The following is a 20624-nucleotide window of genomic DNA, read 5'->3' on the forward strand; positions in this document are numbered from 1 at the left end:
GGCTGCCGGGCCTACGCCTCGTTGCTATGGCGACAAACACCTCCGGGCCTTCTCTCTCCTCCGCCCCAGCTCCTCCTCTTCCCACAGCCGGTAGTTGCTGCTTCTTCCCCCGCCCCCAATTTAGCCCAGGCGTCAGCGATGGAGGCCCGGGGAGGCCGCGGCCCGGGCAGCAGGGCTGGGCACGGGGCCTCGGCCGCGTGATGAGGGGTAAGACTGGGGGGTGATTTGCCCCGCTGGCTCCGCCCCCTACCTGCGCTGGAGGGGGATTTGCCCCCGGCGGGATCGGGCCCCTGCTGCCCCGCGCCTGGGTGGAAATGGGGGGGGGGTTGTCCCTCATTCTTTATTACCCCCCCACCACCTTCGCTGTTTGAACTGGGGGCAAAGGGAAGTGGAGGGAATTTGCCTCTGTGTCTGCCCTCACCTCAGCCCCCCCCCCCGCGTGCAAATGGAAAGGGGGGGCACTTGCCCCCTCCTCGTCTCCCCTTCGGTCCCCGTGCTAGGCGTGAGAGGGGGAAGGGGGAATTAGCCCCTTTGTCTGCCCCGCTCCCTCCCCTGGGTAGAGATGAACGGGGGCATCTGCCTCTCCCTGGCTGGGGTTGCTCGCCTAGTTTGGCGTGGGAGAGAGGGTGCGAGTCACCCCCGCTTTAAAAGTGGGAACTGGCGCTCAACGGGGTGCTCGTTTCTTTGCAACAGAATCTGCCTGGCAGCGAGGATTAGCGGGGTCAGCCTGTTAGTCTGTGCCTGCGAAGACAACAAGGAATTTTATGGCACCTTAAAGACTAACGGATTTATTTGGACAGAAACTTTCGTGGGCAAAGACCCACTTGGTCAGATGCATCGTTAAGGTGCCACAAGGACGCCTTGTTGTTTTTACCTGACACCAGGGCCTTTACCATATGGAGGAACTGTGTTTGGTGTCGTCCCAAAGCAGCAGGGTGATAGTCTGATGGGATCGAATCAGGGCAGGATGCCATGTTGTGTTAGGTCATCACTGCACTGTGACAAAGAGATGTTTTGCAAGCCAGACCAGTGTCCTCAGAACCAGTTGTTTGATATCTACCATGTTGAGAAACCTGGGTGCATCCCATAAACTGAGTATGTTTTGGTCAGTGTTCAGAGAGTAGATCTGAGATCTATTGATTAAAAGACAAAATTTGTGTTAATAACATTATGGTGCCTATTAAATATTTAACTTAGGAAGTGAAAAGAATTCTCATAGTGACTTTAACTTACCAGTATTATGCATTGTGTGTTTTTATAATATGGTTTAATAATACATGAGCAGTTAATTTGAAAGTTCTCAGAACAGGTAAACCGCTATGGGCTGATTCTGTAAAGCCTTACTACTAAGTGTAGAGCTCTGTTAAGACAATGGAATTATTTACACCATAAACTACTCATGCTGGTAGTATTTGCAGGCCATGAACCGCCAATCAGGAATGCTAATTAAATTAATTGGTTTTAGCAACATAAATATTAAGGGCCTGATCCTGCAAACACATACATGAGTAATTTTATTAATCTAAGTGGTCCTATTGACTTCAACTCATTGGATTACTCACATTAAATCCAGTACATGAGGGTTTTTTTTTTTTTTTTTTGCAAGACTGAGGCCTACAATATGATTTATGGGTAACAGATAATAAATATATCAGTAATAACTCTGAATATTAGAGACGTTTTGCTGTGGATGTAGTTTTTCTGAAATACTAATAACTTTTTAAACACAAATTAGCAGCATCTAGTTTTGTTTCTAATATAGATGTATTTTTTTCTTGCTGGCATAACTGAAAAATAGGTCAACAGATTTTACTTAAACTTCCCTATATGTCCAACAGAAAAAAGCATCTGAGAAAACTGAGCAACTGAAAAGCGTTTATAATGAAAATCCCAGCAGAACCTCAAAAGTAGTATTTGTTATGAGACAACTACTGTAAAAATGCTTTGCAGTTCTGTGATTTCTTAATCTGGTAATCTCAAAATACTTTCAAAAGACTACTGTCTAATGAACCAGTATACCATTCCTGGAAAGTATATGAGAACTTTTATATCCGTTTGACAGATGGGGAAACTGAGGCACAGAAGTGAAATGAATTGCCAAGGGACACAGTGAGTAAATGACAATTCTGGCAATAAAACTCAGGTCTCTTGCTCTAACCATTAGGCAACTCTACTATCTGCATTTTCCTTTAGGCCTCGATTCTCTACCAGCTATAACCCAGTTCCACATACTTGCTTTTTATTTCCTGTTTTCTTCTCCGTCCCTAGATTACATTGCCTATGCAAAGCTCCCATATGGTCCAGGCTCTTCCAAGTGTCTTTTAAGAAGTGAACAAATCTGGTTCCACTTGCTTCCCCAGACAGGATAATATCTTTTGATAATCCCATAATGGCACTCAGTGTTTCAATACTCTCTGGATTTTGATTAGACTTGTCTATGTCTAAATTCATGCCACTTTATGGATGCTTACATGTGCAGTCACTGCCCCCAATTTTATTATTTCCATCTTTAATCTCATGATGGTATGCAGCCTTTTTTCTGTAAGCTTATAGATCACATTAAAACCTCTGCTACACAAGCTATTGCCTGTCTCCTTATATTCAGCTGGGTGCTTTCTAATCTTCAGTGGAGCTTTGGCTGTTCCAGACTGTATGTGTGGCAGCCCATTGAGGGGTTACAGCATGCATCATTAAATGAAAATAAGTCAGTGTTTGCTCTGAGCAACTCACACAGAGGCTTCTTATTAAGGTAGAGGGCAGGAGTATCAAAAACAAGCCTCCAGAGCTTAAAAAAACCCAGTGTTTGTATATCTATTAGTTACTGTACCACTGGTCTATGTACCTAGATTAGGATGGCCAAATGGTTCTGTATTTCAGGCAGACAAATCTCTTTTCATAGGTAAATGGATCACTGCTCCTTTAAATATGGCTTTTTCCCTCCCTTTAGGAGACATAGCATTGAAACAAAAGAATCTGGACCAGAGAAAGATCAATTCAACGCCATGCAATCAAATTGCAGTAATCTCCACCATGCCCCAGGAAGTGGTGATGTTCCCTCATCCTCTCAGAGTGCCCTTGCAGCAGGGCTGCAAGGAGAAGGCTCTTGCCACCGTAGTGGAGATGTTCACATCCAGCTAAGCTCTGCCTTGGGAGAAGCTGGGGAAAACCCCAGTTTCAGGCACATAAGGTCAGGTTCCCAGAGTCGTTCACATGGCCACTCCCACAATGAAGCGAGGGGGCCCGAAGATTCCACCTTAGATTCAGAGGAACACAGTGGCAGCTCCATCTCTGAGCTCAGATATCTCTTCCAGTGGCTGCACAAAAGTCTTCCGTACATCTTGATTCTGTGTATCAAACTGACCATGCAGCATATAATCGGTAGAGTATAACAGAGTGTGATACAAGGGGCCAGGCCTTTTTTCCTGCATGTAATCCTGCTCATGGGAGTGCTTAAAGTACAATTTGATTTGTTTTCAGATTCATTTTAATTTGATTTCTTCAATGGAAGGAGAAATTTCCTAACAGAGATTTCAATCACCTATGTGTTTTTCTTTTGTTAACATATTCAGTGTAGCATAATTATTTTAGCTTGATTGCCTGAGCTGTTAAAATTATATTATGTTCTTACAAGTTCTTATTAGTGCATTCATTTTGCTCTTATTTTATTTTAATCCAGTTTCTTATTTTTCTGCATATAACTGACCCATTTTTCCTAATAGGCATTTCTCTTGGAATTGGGCTGCTAACAACTTTTATGTATGCAAACAAAAGCATTGTAAATCAGGTTTTTCTAAGAGTAAGTATTGCCCACTGCAATGAAGTTGAAGTGCTTTTATATTAACTGTTACCAAAGACTTTCAGGCATCAGTTTGAGAGAAATGTGAAATGATCTTTTATTAATTTAGTAATCAAAACAGATAAATATCATAGGATTTGAAATGTAAATGTTTTAGCGATCAATAAAAATTTCACACTTCTGAGCCTGACTTAGCACTTGTCAGAGAAACATACTTTGCAAATTTAAAATAAAATATTGGTACAGTCTTTTTTTCTGATTTTTCCATATCAAAATGCCTGACAGTGCTTCTGCCATTGAGACAGAAATTCTTAACTGTCTTTTAAAAACTGTTAAGACTATCATTTCATATGCAGTGTATCTGTTATGGGAGCATAGGAGTTACTGAAAATTTTGTTACTCCAGAAAAGTGGTTGAGGAGATATAAAAATAACATTCACCCCATTAAAGTGCATTGAGATCTGTGTGAGCACAGTGATCTGCCTTTGCACTTCTTCATGGCCTAAAGTAACATAGCAGCATCTTGTACTGGAGACTGTATTTAAATGTTGCAATTCTAGTTTTGAGTGTGAAATTAACTTGAGGCTTTAAAAAAAAAAAATCAAAATAACTATTACATTTTTAATGTGTATCTTACAGGAAAGGTGCTCCAAGTTGCAATGTGCGTGGGTACTGATATTCCTAACTGGATCATCTCTCCTCTTGTATTATACCTTCCACCCTCAGTCACTTTATTACAGGTAATTAGAGGAACATCTGTTATATTAGTCACTTTTAAATGAAATGTAATTTCTTGTGGAAAAATCTTACTTGTGCTCCTGGCATTTTTTAAGAGAATCAAGAGGTTGGTTTGTCTTAACACAAGTTGGGCTATGTCTACACTAGCCCCCCAGTTGGAACTAGGGAGGCTAATGTAGGCATTCAAAGTTGCAAATGAAGCCCGGAACTTAAATATCCCGGGCTTTATTTGCATCTTCCCGTCCGGGCGCCATTTTTAAATCCCCTTAGTCCGAACTAACTGCCCGCGGCTACACGCGGCAGTCAAACATTAACTCGAACTAAGTCCTTGTGGAATGAGGTGTAACAGTTAACTCGAACTAAGGACTAAGTCCGAGTTAACGTTTGACTGCCATGTGTAGCTGCGGGCAGTTAGTTCGGACTAAGGGGATTTAAAAATGGCGTCCGGACGGGAAGATGCAAATAAAGCCTGGGATATTTAAATCTCAGGCTTCATTTGCAACTTTGAATGCCTACATTAGCCTCCCTAGTTCAAACTGGGAGGCTAGTATAGACATACCCTTGGAGGGGAGGATGATGGACTCGGTCCCAGAATGCTTTACTGCAAAACACTCGTGATTAACGTTTTCAAGATTAGGCCCTGTATTTGGGGGGTCACTGATGCAACTTAGGTTTAATTCTGAGCCCTGTCACTAACTTGATGTGGGAGTACTAAGGATGTACTGCCATGAGACTGTAGCAGGGCATGTCTCACTTTCTTCTGTCACTAGTTTACAATAACCTTGCTAGCTGATTGGGGGGGTAACATTGGCAGACTAGGAAAGGGAGCAAGTACTTGGGTGGCAGGATGAAGATTTAAGATGCAGATGTAGTAAAGTGGATTTGAAATGTGGAACAAGATGGACGACACGATCTCCCCCATTCCTTTTAGAGGAAAACATTACGCTATTTAACATTATTTTAAAAATAACGAATAATTTAAATGAAAGCATACACAAATATCCATTCATGATGTGTACCTCTGGTAAGTCCACTCTCATAACATTAGGTTTTTTTGGTTTTGTTTTGTAGCTTAATCTTTTTAAAACCTACTGTGGATTTTACAAATTTCTGGGAGGTACTTTGGATCGTGGGAATCACAGACTTTATTCTGAAATTCCTCTTCATGGGCTTCAAATGCTTTATTCTCTTAGTGCCTTCTTTTATGATGTCTTTTAAGTCCAAGGTAAGAAAATCTACACTTAGCTTCAGCATGAAGACCTTTTTAGAATACAATCAGCCAGTCATGAATTCCATCTAGAGGCACTTTTTTTTAAATTAAAGCTCTACACATGATCTGTCAGTGATGCAGGGAGAGGGAGAAAACATTGCCAACTTTGAGTATGGTCTTTCAGCTAGTTGTGCACCCATTTTATAGTAATTTAATCTAGACGCATTTCCCTAGTTTGCTTATAACAATGTCATGTGAGAGTGTGTCAAAAGCCTTACTAAAATGAAGATATGTCACATCTGCTTTCCCTCATCCACCAGAGCAGTGACTCTTTTAGAGAAAGAAATTGGATTAGTTTGGCAAGTTTTGTAGTATTATATGATCTTCTAGGTGCTTATAACTTGATTTCCAGACTGTTTTAAAGGGGAAGCCATGGACCTTTTAAATAATACAGAGTAAATTTGTGGGGGATGGAAATGGAATTCTGTTTACATCAGTGTTTTTGAAAGTGTTCCGTGAAATCACTTTCAGAAACACATTAACTGGCTGCCCCAGTTTGTTTATTTACTGGCACCATGGTGCAGAGCCTCATGGCTCCCATTGGCTCGGTTTCGTCTTTTGCAGCCATGGGGAGCTGCAGGAAGCGGTGACCCGGCCCACGCCATTTCCTGCGGCTCCCCTTGGCTACAAAGGACAAAACAGAGCCAATAGGAGCTGCGAGGTTCTGTGGCACCAGTAAATAAACAAACCGAGGCAGCCAGTTAATGTGTTTCTGAAAGTGATTTCGCAGAACACTTTCAAAAACACTGGTTTATATGTTTTTGAAAAGAAAAGGCCTTTTCTTAATCCCAGTTTTTCTCAATAAATTAATACACAGAAAATTGATCTAAGTGCTCTTTTATGTTTGTATTTTTCTTGTAACTTTTTCCTTTTTTAATGCTTATGAAAGCAAGACTGATAAGTAGGTAGGCACTCTGCAAAGGCACCCTTATTCTAATAATATGTAACCTGTCTTTTCTGAACTTCTCTTGAGCAGAGTCTGCCAGTTGTGCAGTTGTTTTATGATATGGACAAATGTCAACTAAGGATTTTCCAAAGATCATCAGTTTAGTTTTGTCTGTCTTGACATCTGACTCTCTGATTGGTGAAGTGTTAGTGAATTAAACAATAAAACATCTTGTAAAATCATGATCCTGGCCCCATTTTTAAAGAGTGGAATGTAACAGGGTGCTGTTTTGTAACTTATATGTTTGGAGATTTAATGACAAAAGTTTCCAAACTGTATTTCAGATCTGTTGAGACACAGGTATCTATCCATATATTAATCTCATAGAGCTAGAAGGGACCTTGAGAGGTCATCAAGTTCAGTCCCGTTGTCACGGCAGGACCAATTACCATTCCTGATAGATTTGCCCCAGATTCCTAAATAGCTCTCTCAAGGATTGAACTTACAACCCTAGGTTTAGCAGGCCAGTGCTCAAACCACTGAGCTATCCCTAGTTAACATATAATGGATAAATATTACTATATAGAAAAAGTGCATTAACTTTAAGTTATCTGTGTTTTAGCTGTATTTTAAAATATTCCTCTTGTTGTTTCTAGGGCTACTGGTATATGCTGTTAGAAGAATTCTGCCAGTATTACCGTTCGTTCATCCCCATACCAGTATGGTTTCGTTATCTTATTGGCTATAGAGAGATGGACAATATATTGGGGTGGAGTCTTGGAGTATTGCTGGGTCTGCTGTACTTCATCCTAAAAGTATGTAAATGTTCTCTTTCCTCTGTATTTTAATGTATTAAAATGATAGAATCATAGAATATTAGAAGTGGAAGGGAACTTGAGAGGTCATCGAGTCCAGTCCCCTGCCCTCACGGCAGGACCAAGCACCATCTAGACCATCCATGATAGATGTCTATCTAACCTGCTCTTAAATATCTCCAGAGATGAAGATTCTACATGATCCCTAGGCAATTTATTCCAGAGTTTAACCACCCTGACAGGAAGTTTTCCTAATGTCCAACCTAAACCTTCTTTGCTGCAGTTTAAGCCCATTGCTTCTTGTCCTATCCTCAGAGGCCAATGAGAACAATTTTTCTCTCTCCTCCTTGTGACACCCCTTTAGATGCTTGAAAACCACTATCATATCCCCTCTCGGTCTTCTCCTTTCCAAATTAAACAAGCCTTCCCTCATAGCTCATGTTCTCTAGACCGTTACTCATTCTTGTGGCTCTTCCCTGGACCTTCTCCAATTTCGCCACATCTTTCTTGAAATGTGGTGCCCAGAACTGGACACAATACTCCAACTGAAGCCTAATCAGTGCAGAGTAGAGGAGAAGAACTACTTCCTGTGTCTTGCTCACAACACTCCTGTTAATGCTTCCCAGAATCATGTTTGCTTTATTTTCAGTAGTGTCACACTGTTGACTCATATTTAGCTTGTGGTCCACTATGACCCCTAGATCCCTTTCTGCAGTACTCCTTCCTAGACAGTCGCTTCCCATTCTGTATGTGTGAAACTGATTGCTCCTTCCTAAGTGAGACACTTTGCATTTGTCCTTATTAAACTTCATCCTATTTACCTTACACCATTTCTCTGGTTTGTCCAGATCAGTGGTTCCCAATCTTTTTGATATTGGGGACAAGTAAACCCATTCACAAGCTTTTGGAGAACTGGTAACATTTATTTGCATATTCATTAAGCAAATGATGAATATGCAAATAAATTGTGTCGCTGGCCCTATCTGTTGGGCGGGTTGTTCCCCCCCGCCCATCGCGCTCGGCAGTGTGGGGTGCTGCTACCCCGTCACACAAATTAATAGGATCGTTCGCGATAATTTTTCTAAGGACTGGTTGTTGTTTTTTTTTTTTCTGAGGATCGGTATTAGGCCACGGACCACACTTTGGGCAACACTGATCCAGATCATTTTGAATTATGACCCTATCCTCCAATGCAGTTGCAACCTCTCCCAGCTTGGTATCATCTGCAAAAACGCGTACTCTCTGTGCCAATATCTAAATCATTGAGGAAGATATTGAACAAAACTGGTCCCAAAACAGACCCCTGCGGAATCCCACTTATGTCCTTTCAGCAGGATTGTGAACCATTAATAACTACTCTCTGAAAATGGTTATCCAGCCAGTTATGCACCCACCTTAGAATGGCCCCATCTAAGTTGTATTTCCCTAGTTTATTGATAAGAAGATCATGCGAGACTGTAGCAAATGCCTTACTAAAGTCTAAGTATACCACATCCACCGCTTTTTCCTTATCCACAAGACTTTGTTATCCTATCAAAGAAAGCTATCAGATTGGGTTGACATGATTTGTTCTTTACAAATCCATGCTGGCTGTAACCTATCACCTTATTTTCTTCCAGATAGTTGCAGATGAATTCCTTAATTACTTGCTCCATTATCTTTCTGGGCATAGAAGTTAAACTGATTGGTCTGTAGTTTCCTGGGTTGTTCTTATTTCCCTTTTTCTAGATGGGCACTAGATTTGCCCTTTTCTAGTCTCCGACTTCCATGATTTTTCAAAGATGATTGCTAACGGCTAAGATACCTCCTCTATCAGCTCCTGCAGTAATTACCATAAAAGAGATGTAGATGTACAAATATATTCTGAAATATTCTCCAGAGTTTGAGCTGATTTGCTGGTTTAATAAAGCCTTCCAAAATCAATATTAATTGCCTAGGTCAGGTACCAAATCTATTCACCCTCCCTTTAAAGGATGATTAGAAAACTAAGGTTTTACACAGTCCAAAAATTGCTTGCTGCACTTGAGTGTGCGAGTAGGAATTTTGCCTAAACTAGTTGTTAATGTCAGGATGTTTTGGGTCCTTCAAGCTTATAGTCACTGGGTTGCTCTCTCTCTTGGCAAGTTCAAGTTCTGAATTTCACTTTAACACAGCAAGCACTCTCTCACTTTGTACTTACACTAGACATAGCAGCTGTGTTCTGTTGTTTACTATTTACACACAAAATCAAAAGATCATTGTAATCTTAATAAAGTTTTAACAAAGTCAAGTACTCACAAATTAAGTAATGCCTATGCCACCTTAATTTGCCCCCCTAGTGTGTATGGGGTATGGTACAGTCTTTAATTTCATGATCATATTCTATATTTTTCCAGTGAGAACAAACTCTTCTGAGATATTAGCAGTTGAAATCTGCAAATTCTCTACTAAGCATACACAAACAATAATTTTAAAGGTATATAGCTTAACCAAATATGGATGAATTTTCATGGGGATGGCAGAAGGCACATCTTTGATGAAATTTGGCAGCGAGCTGCTTTTGTAAGTCCCTCATCCAAAACGTGGGGGTGCTAAAGCATCTAAAATAAAAGGTTACCAGAAGTTTTGTAACAGACAAAAATATTACAATTTACTCTAGTCTTACTTTTGGAATAGCTGCACCATTTTGGTAGAAATTATCCACTAGAGGTCAGCCTGAGGCAAACAGACAACATGGACAATTTCAGAGTTAAAGTTGAAATTTGCAAAGTTTGTAAACAACCAAAAGCATGGTTTTAAAAAGAAGTGTTGGGGAGTTCAGTAATACGTAGAGTTACCAGCCCCACTTACAATGAAACAATTACTAGACTAAAAGTAAAACATTGAAGGCCAAGTGTGCAAAGTTTTGCATAGAATTTTAGCACTCGTGCTCTTAATTTCAAAACCTGCACAAAGTTTAAAAATCTAGCCCTTGGAAATCAATATTAAGCATAATTTTATTTTTCTTTTCTCAATTTCAGCTTTTAAGCTTTTTTGGACATCTGAGAAACTTTAGACAGGTTTTGCGGATCTTTTGTACACGACCAGTGAGTATTGAATTCTCTGTAATAACAAAATGACTAATGTTGCTTCCACAAAATGATTCTTCTTGGTATATAGCTTTTTAGTGTGTTATTCTTCATCATATTATGTTCTCTTATTTACGTAGAGTTTAACTTTCAAAGTAATCACTATATATATTCCCTTCTTACAATTTCGTGCACAGTAAGATTTAATTTCTCAGCTTTATGATTATGGACTGACCTAAAATCTCTTTAAAAGTGATCAGGTTTTTTTTTATTGTGTGAGCAGCATTTTGAGGTGAATTTATTTGAATACAATGTAAATAAAGTATAGCCAAAAGAATATATTTTAAAATTGGGCTGCTTTGTTTTACTCGCCTTTGCTTACTCATCTCTTGCAAACCTTTACACATTAGCACCTAACTGAAATATACATGAATAAGACCCAGATCTTAGCAAAATAACTGAAATATGAAATGGGTTTTACCCTCGAAAGCTCATGATCTAATGCATTTGTTAAGATGCCACAGGACCATTCGTTGTTTTTAAAGTAGCAGACTAACACGACTACCCTCTGAGAAGTATAAACACTTATTCCATTTAGAATTGAAAAAAAATTTTTTTTTTATAATATTGGATAGTCAGTAAAATGTATTTAATGTAGAGCCTGCACCAAAATATATATGTAGATTTTTAACATTTAATTATATTAATACTAAAATATCTTATACTATGTAAGTGATGTGTTTTCATTCTGGTCAGTGTGTATCAGCTTATGCCAGAACTTTGCTGCAGGAGGGCCACTGTTGTAGAGCATGAATTTAAAAGTTCCCAGGTAGTGCGCTCAATAGATGATAACCAAGTACCATCTTGCTCTGAAGCATGTATGTGTCAGTGTAGCACCCGAAGCATTAAAACACTTCATATTCTGCTGCCCCAGAGATATGTTTCCCATCTAGCCACCTCCTTTCAGTCCTAGTTTCTTCCTTATCCTTTCCTATATGTTAACATTTGCTACAAAACCTCTTCTTTAACAGCACTATGGAGTGACAGCTAGCAAGCGGCAGTGTTCAGAAGCAGATGATATTTGTTCAATATGCCAAGCTGAATTTCAAAAGCCTATTCTTCTCATCTGCCAGGTAATTCTAACGAAATTTTGAATTGGAGAATTGCAATGTGGGGAGGCTCCTGTTCTAAAACGTTGTGAATCAAGCTTATGTTGACAGTGTCAGTTGAAAACCAGCAGCTTTGTGGAAAGCACTTGTAGATGCTTATGAATAGAAAACTCCCTTCTGGTGGAAAAGCCTGGCTAACTTGTGTATATTTGCCTGAAAGTTTTTGTTTGCAATGTTTGAAATTTCATATCGAATACTAAATATAGCAGCTGTCAGTAATAATATATATTGGAACAGTTGTTGAATACTAGTGGCCAAAAACTTAGCAAGTATTCAACAAGGGATCGGGCGCTTATATGGATAAAAGAATATACAGAGTTGATGCTAACACATTTTGGAAGAGTTTTCAAACTTCACGCATCAAAGACTAAAGAAATACCTAACTGCTTTAAATTAGGAGGTTTCTTGCATCTTCCCCAAAAGCATTTAGAGCTAGCTGCAGTCAGACACAACATACTGGACTAGATGGACCATGAGTCTGATTTAATATGGCAGTTCCTGTGTTTTTAATAAGATGTGAAGACAGTATACACTTGGAGTTGAAAAAGCATATAAACTTGTATTCATTAGGGATGTTAGATATTGTGTAATTGAATAGTTGCGTAACCACATAAAATATTCTGTTATGTGACTATTCGATAATCCCCAGGGGCAGAGCTGGCAGCCAGTGCGCTCTGGCCCCAATCCGGGGAGCCCCCTGCTACCTGCGCTGCTGCCTTTCTATCAAAGGCAGCAGTGTGGGGTGTCAGACGGGAGCTGGTCCTCAAGGGAGCCAGTTTAAAAAACAGCTACCCTCACAGACTAGCTGCCTGTTGCTCCACGTTACTACCTTTGATACAGAGGCAGCAGTGCGGGGTAGCAGCAACCCTTGTCTTCAGAGGAGGGTGTCCGAGCTCCCCATGGACAGGGGCTGCTGCCGTGAAGCAGCCTTTCCCCATGGTGGGCCCAGGCTTGCCTAAGACAGGCTGCTCTGTGGGATGTGGAGCAGCCTCTGTCTGGGGGGAGCTCGGACCCCCACAGACAGAGGCTGCTTTGTGGCAGCCTCCCGTCCTCCCTCAGCACTGGCTCCTGCCTGCTCCCCCTTGATGCCTCTGTAGGAGGCAGCAAGGGGAGGCAGGTGGATCTGTGGGAACCAATATACATGGGTAGCAGGCTTGAAACAGCTGATGGAGAGGGGGAAGTGCGCGTAGTCGATAAGATTAACCAATAAGCCCAGGCTTAATTAATCATTTACTCCATTATATGCTAACATCCCTAGTATTCAAATTGTCTGCTTTGTCTATGCCAGTGGTGGGCAATAATTTTTGGCTGGGGGGGGGGGCACATCAAAAAGTGGCCCCCAGCCAGAAGGGGGGCCTAATCTGGAAGGGGTGGGGCCAGAATGCTTCTGGGCTTCCCCACCCCCAGACTATTATTGGTCTGGGGGCAGGGGAGTGCCGTACACTCCTTGCCTCGCAGGGCCGGGACAGGGCAAAGGGAGCTTCGCTCAGCTCCCCCACCCCCAGGCCCTGATTGTGCACTCCCCCTATCTGCAGGCCAAAGTCTCCTCCTGCCCTGCAAGGCTCACATGGCGTTCCCCTGCCCCCAGGCCAATTGGGGCCTGGGGGAGCACACGAAGCTTTCTCCTGCCCTGTGAGCAGCACCCACCGCTTTGAAGCGCCGGGTGCTGCTCGCAGGGCGGGAGGAGACGTCATGCTCTCCCCCGACCCCAAGCCTTGATTGGCCTGGGGGCAGGAGGAGTGTTCAAAGTTTTCTCATCCCCGCCCTGCAAGTTGTGCACAGCACTTCAAAGTTCACACCGCTCCCCCACCTCCCAGGCCAATTAGGCTTGGGGGCAGGGGAGCACTTCAAAGCGCTGCTTGCTGCTCGCAGGGTGGGAGGAAGCTTTGCATGCTCCCCTGCCCTCTGGCCCCAATTGGCCTGGGGGCGAGGGAGTGGCAGGGTCTCCGTGAGCCGGCTCAACCTGCCTGGCAAGCTGGATCCGGCCCTTGGAGGCCCTTTTGCCCACCCCTGGTCTATGCAGTAGTTAACTCCTGTCCATTTACTTCTGAAAATCTGTGTAAGGCTTCTTACTGCTGACGCTTTGCAAAGTGTGCTTGGTTGGTTTGTTGTTTTTTTTAAATGAAGTAATTGCTCTTACTACAAATAGGAGCTGGTAGCACCATGTATTGTTAAGGTTACCAACATTTCCCATTACATGACCCAGTTTTCAGTTGTTCATAACTGGCAAAACTTTCGACCGTTTTGAATGACATTTTCCATGTTGTGTGTGTCTGGCTTGGTTTTTGTTTGTTTTTAAATTTTGGGGACATTTCAGCCCAAATAGTCCAGCTGCTTCTGAGAATAAAGCAAGAGAAAACAATATTGTTTTCCCCTATGTTAAATAAATGTTGGGGAAATTTCAGCCAAAATAATCCAGCTGCTTCTGAGAACGAGGAGAGAGAAAACAACATTGTTTTCCGCAGGTTAAAAAAAATTATGGTGTCTTTGCTGCCTAGCTCCCTTGTGCTTTAGAGACAGGGATGTAATTTTCGCTGTCACTGTGAAAATCTACCCAGAACTCAGGACTTTTTCCTGCAATTACAGCTCTGGACTGCTGCAGTCAGGGCTGCGCCTGGGCACCAGAAGTGAGTTCAAGGCGCCTGTCTTTCCTGTGCTTTTAGTGACCTCCTTTCTGGGTCTAGACAGTGTGGAGGATAAAACCACCTAACTGGAGTGTGGACTGCCCCCTCTTGCACAAGAGAATATGCAAATGAAGCAAAGTGATGAATATTGCCGTACCTCATTTGCATACTTAGTGAGCTGCCATTTTTGCGCAATGGGCTTTTGCGCAAAACCCCCCTCTTGCGCAAAAGCCGTTCTGCTGCTTTTTTCCAGGAAGAACGGATCTTGTGCAAGAGGGAGGTTTTGTGCAAAATGGCAGCTCATTAAGTATGCAAATGAGGTGTGGCAATATTCGCCACTTTGCCTCATTTACATATTCTCTTCTACAAGAGGGGGCAGTCTAGATCTAGCCTGTGTGTATGGGAAAGAAGAGCTTGATCTGTAAGGGGAGTAGATAGGGACAAGGAACATAAGGGTAGGAAACAGAGAACTGAAACTGGGAGTTCAGTGTGGGAAGATAGACTGGGACCCTGGATTAGCAGAGGGAGAGGGAAATTTGGTCTGTGTACGTAGGTAGAGGGAGACTGGAACTGAACCAGGGGTGCAGGAGAGAGAGGAGAGCAGGAGGGGAAGACAAATCTGAGAAGTCCGTGTGGGGGTCAGAACCACGACTGTTTGAATCAAAGAGTGGAGGGATGTTAAGAATGGGGCTGGTTTAGGGCTGTGTATGTAGGGAGGCACAGATTGGATTAGGAGCTAGGGTACGAATGCGGTAGGAACGACTGGGCAAGGAGAGTGGGAATAGGATGAAATGCCTGAGAAAAGCACTTGGGCTGGGTAGCAAGGAGGACAAGACTGGTTGAGGTGCCAGCCGTGGAAGTAGGCAGGGACTGGGACCACAAGGGGTGGATGCGTTAAAAGAGATCGTACTTGGTCGGGAATTAACCCTAAAATCACAGTTCCTTTTGTCTCAGCAAATAATTGTGAAACACACTTGCACAGGATGTGTCATTGCCTCTAGTGGCGGCTCATGTAGAGAATGACAAGCTACTATTGCTATCCTGTTTTGTGAGGTGGACCTGAAGGGTTTCGATCTGATGAACCATATAGGTGGTGTGCGCTACGGGAGGAAATTTGGAGGGGAGGGTTCAGACTTTTGTAACAAATCAGAACGATACTACATTAAAGCATACTGTGAAGGTTGTAAAGTCAAATGTTCAATTCTAGGAAATACCACAATGTCTGTGCAACCTGAATGTGACCCCCTTATGTGTAAGCAGCGTGATACTGTTGAATTGTATGATTACATACTTTTCCACAAGGCCTCTGCCTCATTCAGTGCACAGGATGCACCTGCTCTGGGGATGAATCAGGGCTGTGTAGTTACGTTTTTGGATTTTTTTTAATCTGTAGAATTCTGCATTGTTTGTTTCATAAGTACAACTGAGGCAGGGGGTTGCAGGAATAGAAACCAAAACAATGGGCTCGTGGTAAAACAGTTGAATTCTACCCATGAGAATTTGATTTGGTCTTTTCCTTGGCCACAGAGATCCTATGTGTCACTAATCAAATCAGTTAAACCAAACATTTCAAATGTGGTCACTAGCTGTGTGTGTTCCTTCTTGTCTGGGTACCTGACTTGAGACTGTTGGGTCTGATCTGCAGAAGTTCTGAACTCTCACAGTTCCAAATAAAGTCAATGGGAGTTTTGCTTTGAACAGATGAAGTGCTATATAATGCTAAGGAGTCTTAAATCACATCCTGGAAGTCTCAAATGGGGCACCCAAATTAATGGACACTTTATACCTACCCATGAGAAAATTAATAGTTCTGTTTTCAGAGCCCAGGTCAAATACAGGTTGAAGCTCTCTAGTCCAGCAGCCTCTTGTCTGGTAACATCTGTAGTCCGACATGATTTTAGTTAGCTACACCCATGATAAGCAGAGAACTGACTAAGATTCCCGCAGTCCCATAAAGTTTGTTTACAGCCACCAGTCCCGGCTCTCAGTGTTCTGTGCTGTTATTTAGCTCTAAATAACCCCTAAATGTCTTCTAAGAGACCAGCAAGCAGCAGAAGTGTTGATAATGCTGGCGACTGCGTGTGTGTGTGTGTGTGTGTGTGTGTGTGTGAGAGAGAGAGAGAGAGAGAGGCTTTATCTGTTTATCTCCTTGTGCCAATACAGTAAAATTGTGTAATACTAACGCTGTTATGAAGAGAGCTATAAGCATTGTCTACGTGTAGTCTTATATAGGGTGTATCACTACAGACATACGTTATTAAGCAGCATTGCAAGCGCAGTTCATTTATTCACCTTGGTGAAATGAAAAAAATAGAGACCCACTCACTACAATACTGACTTCTGTGGTTTGGCACCAGTCAGGCCTTGAGGGTGCTGGATTAGAGAGTGCACAAAATGGAGGGTGCACACTTGATGAATATTTAGTTTTCTTGTAAGAATCCTCTGCGGGGGGGGGGGGGGGAGGAGAGTATTATCATGTCATTACACACAGAGGGGCTGAATCAGCATTGCAGAGGTAACCTCCTGGCATTTTGTAAGGTCTGAATGCTTAAGTTTGCAATTTTAATTTTTGTAGCCTGGTTTTATGTAAAATTATCTAAGTAGAATAGTTTAGCAGAACTATTAATAATTAAGAGTAACTTCAAATATTCTACATAGATTTGAAAATCAGGTAATAGATCATTTGTGCTCTTGCAGTTTAAAAAAAAAAGTCAAGTGCTTATCATTCTTCTCATTACAGCACATATTTTGTGAAGAATGCATCTCTTTATGGTTCAATAGAGAGAGAACGTGTCCACTCTGCAGAACTGTTATTTCAGACCACATTAACAAATGGAAGGATGGAGCAACTTCTATGCATCTACAGATTTATTAAAACATGTTAGATCCTTTTAATTTTTTTTTACCATGTACATTCATTTGAATTAAGGTTTTGCAGTTTAATATTGATACTACTGTGGATAGTAAAGGGACTGTGTTTAAGATTAGCAAAGGAATATTTAAGATCCTCAACTACTTCTATCAAATGTTCTACAATTTGAGTATTAAAACAGCATATATTGAGATCTGCCTTTTCAGAATTGAAGATTTTTAATGTTCAATATCTAGCATTTTGATTTTTCTTCACTATGCTTGAGGGAAATGGTCAAATATTTGAAAATGCTGCACTATTTGTTATAGCAACTGCTTTACTTATTGTTTACCAGGAACATCTACAATAGTTTGCAGTGTTCCAGTAAATTGCATTTATTCCTGTATGACCTTGCCAAACCCAGCAGATAGAGATGTGGGCAATGATCTTGGGATGCTGACTACCCACAACTCCTGTGGACTTGAGTGGCAGTTGCAGAGCTACACATTGCATTCAAGGAGGGCCTTTAATAGTGCAGAGAAATGAGCTCTTTTCCCGTGTGTTAGACCTACATCATTAGCTGGTTTTCATTACATTTTGAGGAAAATCATGAGAAAAGAATTGTCCCCTCTTAGATTCCTATAGCTTTGCAGTGGACCTCTCTCTTACATAAATTACCCAACTACTGCTGGAAGATTTTTTTACTTAATATTTTATAAAGTTTGTATTTTTCAAAACAAATCATTAATGCTATATTTTTGTCAACTGTCTGGTAACCAGATTTTCTTAAAGGAGAGAATCTATTTTATATTTACAGTTTGTAGTGTGCATAGAATAGAGAAGAAATGCAGTTTAAATTCTTTGGTGCATGTTGTATAAACATACAGGATTTGCTACTATTCCTTTGAGGACAGCAACTTCTAAATATGTATAACACATGAAAGATCACTGTTTGCCCCATTAAACTAGATAACTTTTTCAAAAACCAATGTTCTGGTGATTAGTCTTTACACCAATTGTGCAATCAAGTCATTCTCTTCCCTCGGCTTCCTTGTCTCTCCTCACCTCTCCCATTCAGATATAAATGTGCACAAACTAGCTTGCGAATGGAATTACAGCAGGTCTGAATTTAGTTCATGGTGGTTCTGCTATTTACTCAGTTGAACCCTTAAAGAAACCGTCAGTTTGAGAGGTGCTGAGTTTGTTTGCAAGAGAATGTGCTGCTACCTTAGAGATGAGCAAAGGCAATTACAGATTAAAAGGAATTAAAATGTTTGCTTACTTACAAGCCAGTAGTAGTAATCCCCTGCAGTTGTCAGACAATGATGATTATAGAGCTGCCGCTGGCTCTCCCCACCAGATTTAGAGAGGCAGCCATCAGGAGAGCATGCTGGGAAAACTTTCTAAAAAGGCAAATTCCAATTGGGGAGTTCAGTAATGATCTGCTAATTAACTACTTTGAAGGAATAGGCAATTAATTGATTACTGAGTTTGAGGAATCTGAGCCTGAGATTTCCAGAACTGAAGCCTAGGAATTAATAGCATCAACAGTTTATCCTTTGTTTTGCTATATACCATACTGATATAATAACCAGATACTATTTGATTATTATAGTAATACTCCAATTGTCCGGTATCCAGTGGTCTGGCACTCCCAATAGTCCGGCACCAACTGGAACCCGGAAGTGCTCTGGCCAGCCGGACAATTGGAGCTGCTGGCAGGGAACAGCAAGGAGAGCAGCGAACCCTCTGCCGTTTTGCAGGAAGGCGGGGGAAGCCCCGTGCCGGCGCCGAGAGTTTCCAGGAGGGGAGCGGGCTCCCCACCCCCCAGACTGCAGGAGTTATTGCCGCTGCTGAAACTGACAAGCAGTGGACAAGCGGCGGAGCAGAGCAGCTGGGGTGCTGCCGGGTTGGTCCCGCAGCGCCGCCCCTCGCCCCCCTGCTCGGCGATAACTCCTGCAATCTGGGGGGGTGGGGAGCCCGCTCCCCTCCCAGAAACTCGGCACCAGCACGGGGCTTCCCCCGCCTTCCTGGAAAACGGTGGAAGGTTCGCTCCGCGCCGTTCCCCCCCTTCTCTGGACGCAATGCGGATCCTGGCAGCCCCGTCACAGCCCCCGCCGGAGTACCTCCCAGTGCTCTGGCATATCCAATAATCCGGCACCATCTACGTCCCAAAGGTGCTGGATTATCGGAAGTCTACTGTATGTGGTTTTTGCTTGAGGTTTGCCTCCAATTCAGCAAAGTAAACAGAGCAGGATATTCTTATGCTTATATGATAAAAGTAGAGGACAGAGGGATACGAATTTAGTGCAAAGGCGGCAACTGAAGAAACCTAATAAAATTATAGCTAAAACTTGCAGGCAGAAGATAGGATCCTTCTGAAGACTTTTGCTCTAGGATAGGCAATAATTTGAGGGGGGGGTCTGCATTTTTCTATGGAGGGTTTGTGAGGTCTGGGACAGATAAGGTGCATAAGTGAGTTTGGGGTAGGGGATTAGGGTGCAGAAGAGGATGTGGGAGTCTGAGAGGAAGTTTGGGTGTAGGAGGGGGTTGACCTGGGGCAGGGGTAGGGAAGGGTTGAGTGCTGGACAAGATTCTGGCCTGCGGGAGGGGTATAAGAGGTAGGGACGTCAATGTGTACAGTTAACCCCCCTGTATCAGGGGAAGCCAGGAGCCTGTGTGTGTGGAGAGCCAGTTTCACACATGTGCTGGGTCCTGCAGAGCTGGCTCCCTACAAGCACCAGCTTCTGTCTGCCCCCTGCATGTGAAAGTGTAACTGCTGAAAAGAAAAATGTTAACATCCCTAAGAGCAGAAGTCGGGGGGCAGGATACAGAGGGTTTGGGTAGTGACCTGGGGCATGAGGTGGGGTGCCAGACACAGGGTCTGGGAAGGCGTTGTGACCTGGGGGGTATGCAGAGGGCTTGGGTGGTGAGCAGTGGCAGGGAGTTGAGGTATGGGAGAGGGTGGGGTGCCAGATGCAGGTTCTGGCTAGGAGGGGCTTACTTAGGTGGCTCCCAGCTAGTAACTCAGCAGGACCCTCGGGGAGGCTTCTTGCATGCTGCAGCTATTGCTCCATGTGCCTCTGCTCCACATTCAGGGGGAGGAGGGGAATTCACATGCTACCCCCAGCACAATCTGGCCAATGGGAGCTGCAATGATTGTGCAGAGGGTTTGGGCAGCATGCAAAATCCCTTCCCCCACCACCGTGTGGTGCAGAGGGGCACATGGAGCATCCAGCTGCTTTGAGGGGCCTGGCGCTGTGGCAGGCTGGGAGCCTGCCTGAGGGGCCTAGTGGAGCAGGCCACAGGCTGGATCCAACGGCTTGCTGGGCAATGTGTTGCCTTACCCTGATTGTGCTAATGCCAGAAGGGCAGATTTTTTTTGGAAAAAAAGCAGTTCAGATTGCACCTTTATGGGTAGGGGGTAG

The 20624-nt window shown here is 42.8% G+C and overlaps 1 protein-coding gene across 1 annotated transcript; it reads left to right on the top strand.

The window, feature by feature from the left end:
* The first annotated feature begins 48 nt into the window (after positions 1 to 48).
* On the top strand, positions 49 to 18181 carry RNFT1 (ring finger protein, transmembrane 1). The gene is made up of 10 exons (XM_075904710.2): positions 49 to 207; positions 2063 to 2109; positions 2948 to 3378; positions 3720 to 3796; positions 4436 to 4536; positions 5606 to 5759; positions 7347 to 7505; positions 10505 to 10570; positions 11584 to 11685; positions 17086 to 18181. The coding sequence occupies exons 2-10, from the start codon at positions 2063 to 2065 to the stop codon at positions 17218 to 17220; spliced, it is 1272 nt and encodes a 423-aa protein (XP_075760825.1). The 5' UTR covers positions 49 to 207; the 3' UTR covers positions 17221 to 18181.
* Positions 18182 to 20624: the final 2443 nt, after the last annotated feature.

Source organism: Pelodiscus sinensis, chromosome 21 (genome assembly GCF_052426305.1).
Source record: "Pelodiscus sinensis isolate ZL-2025 chromosome 21, ASM5242630v1, whole genome shotgun sequence".
In the NCBI taxonomy this organism is placed as follows: Eukaryota; Metazoa; Chordata; order Testudines; family Trionychidae; genus Pelodiscus; species Pelodiscus sinensis.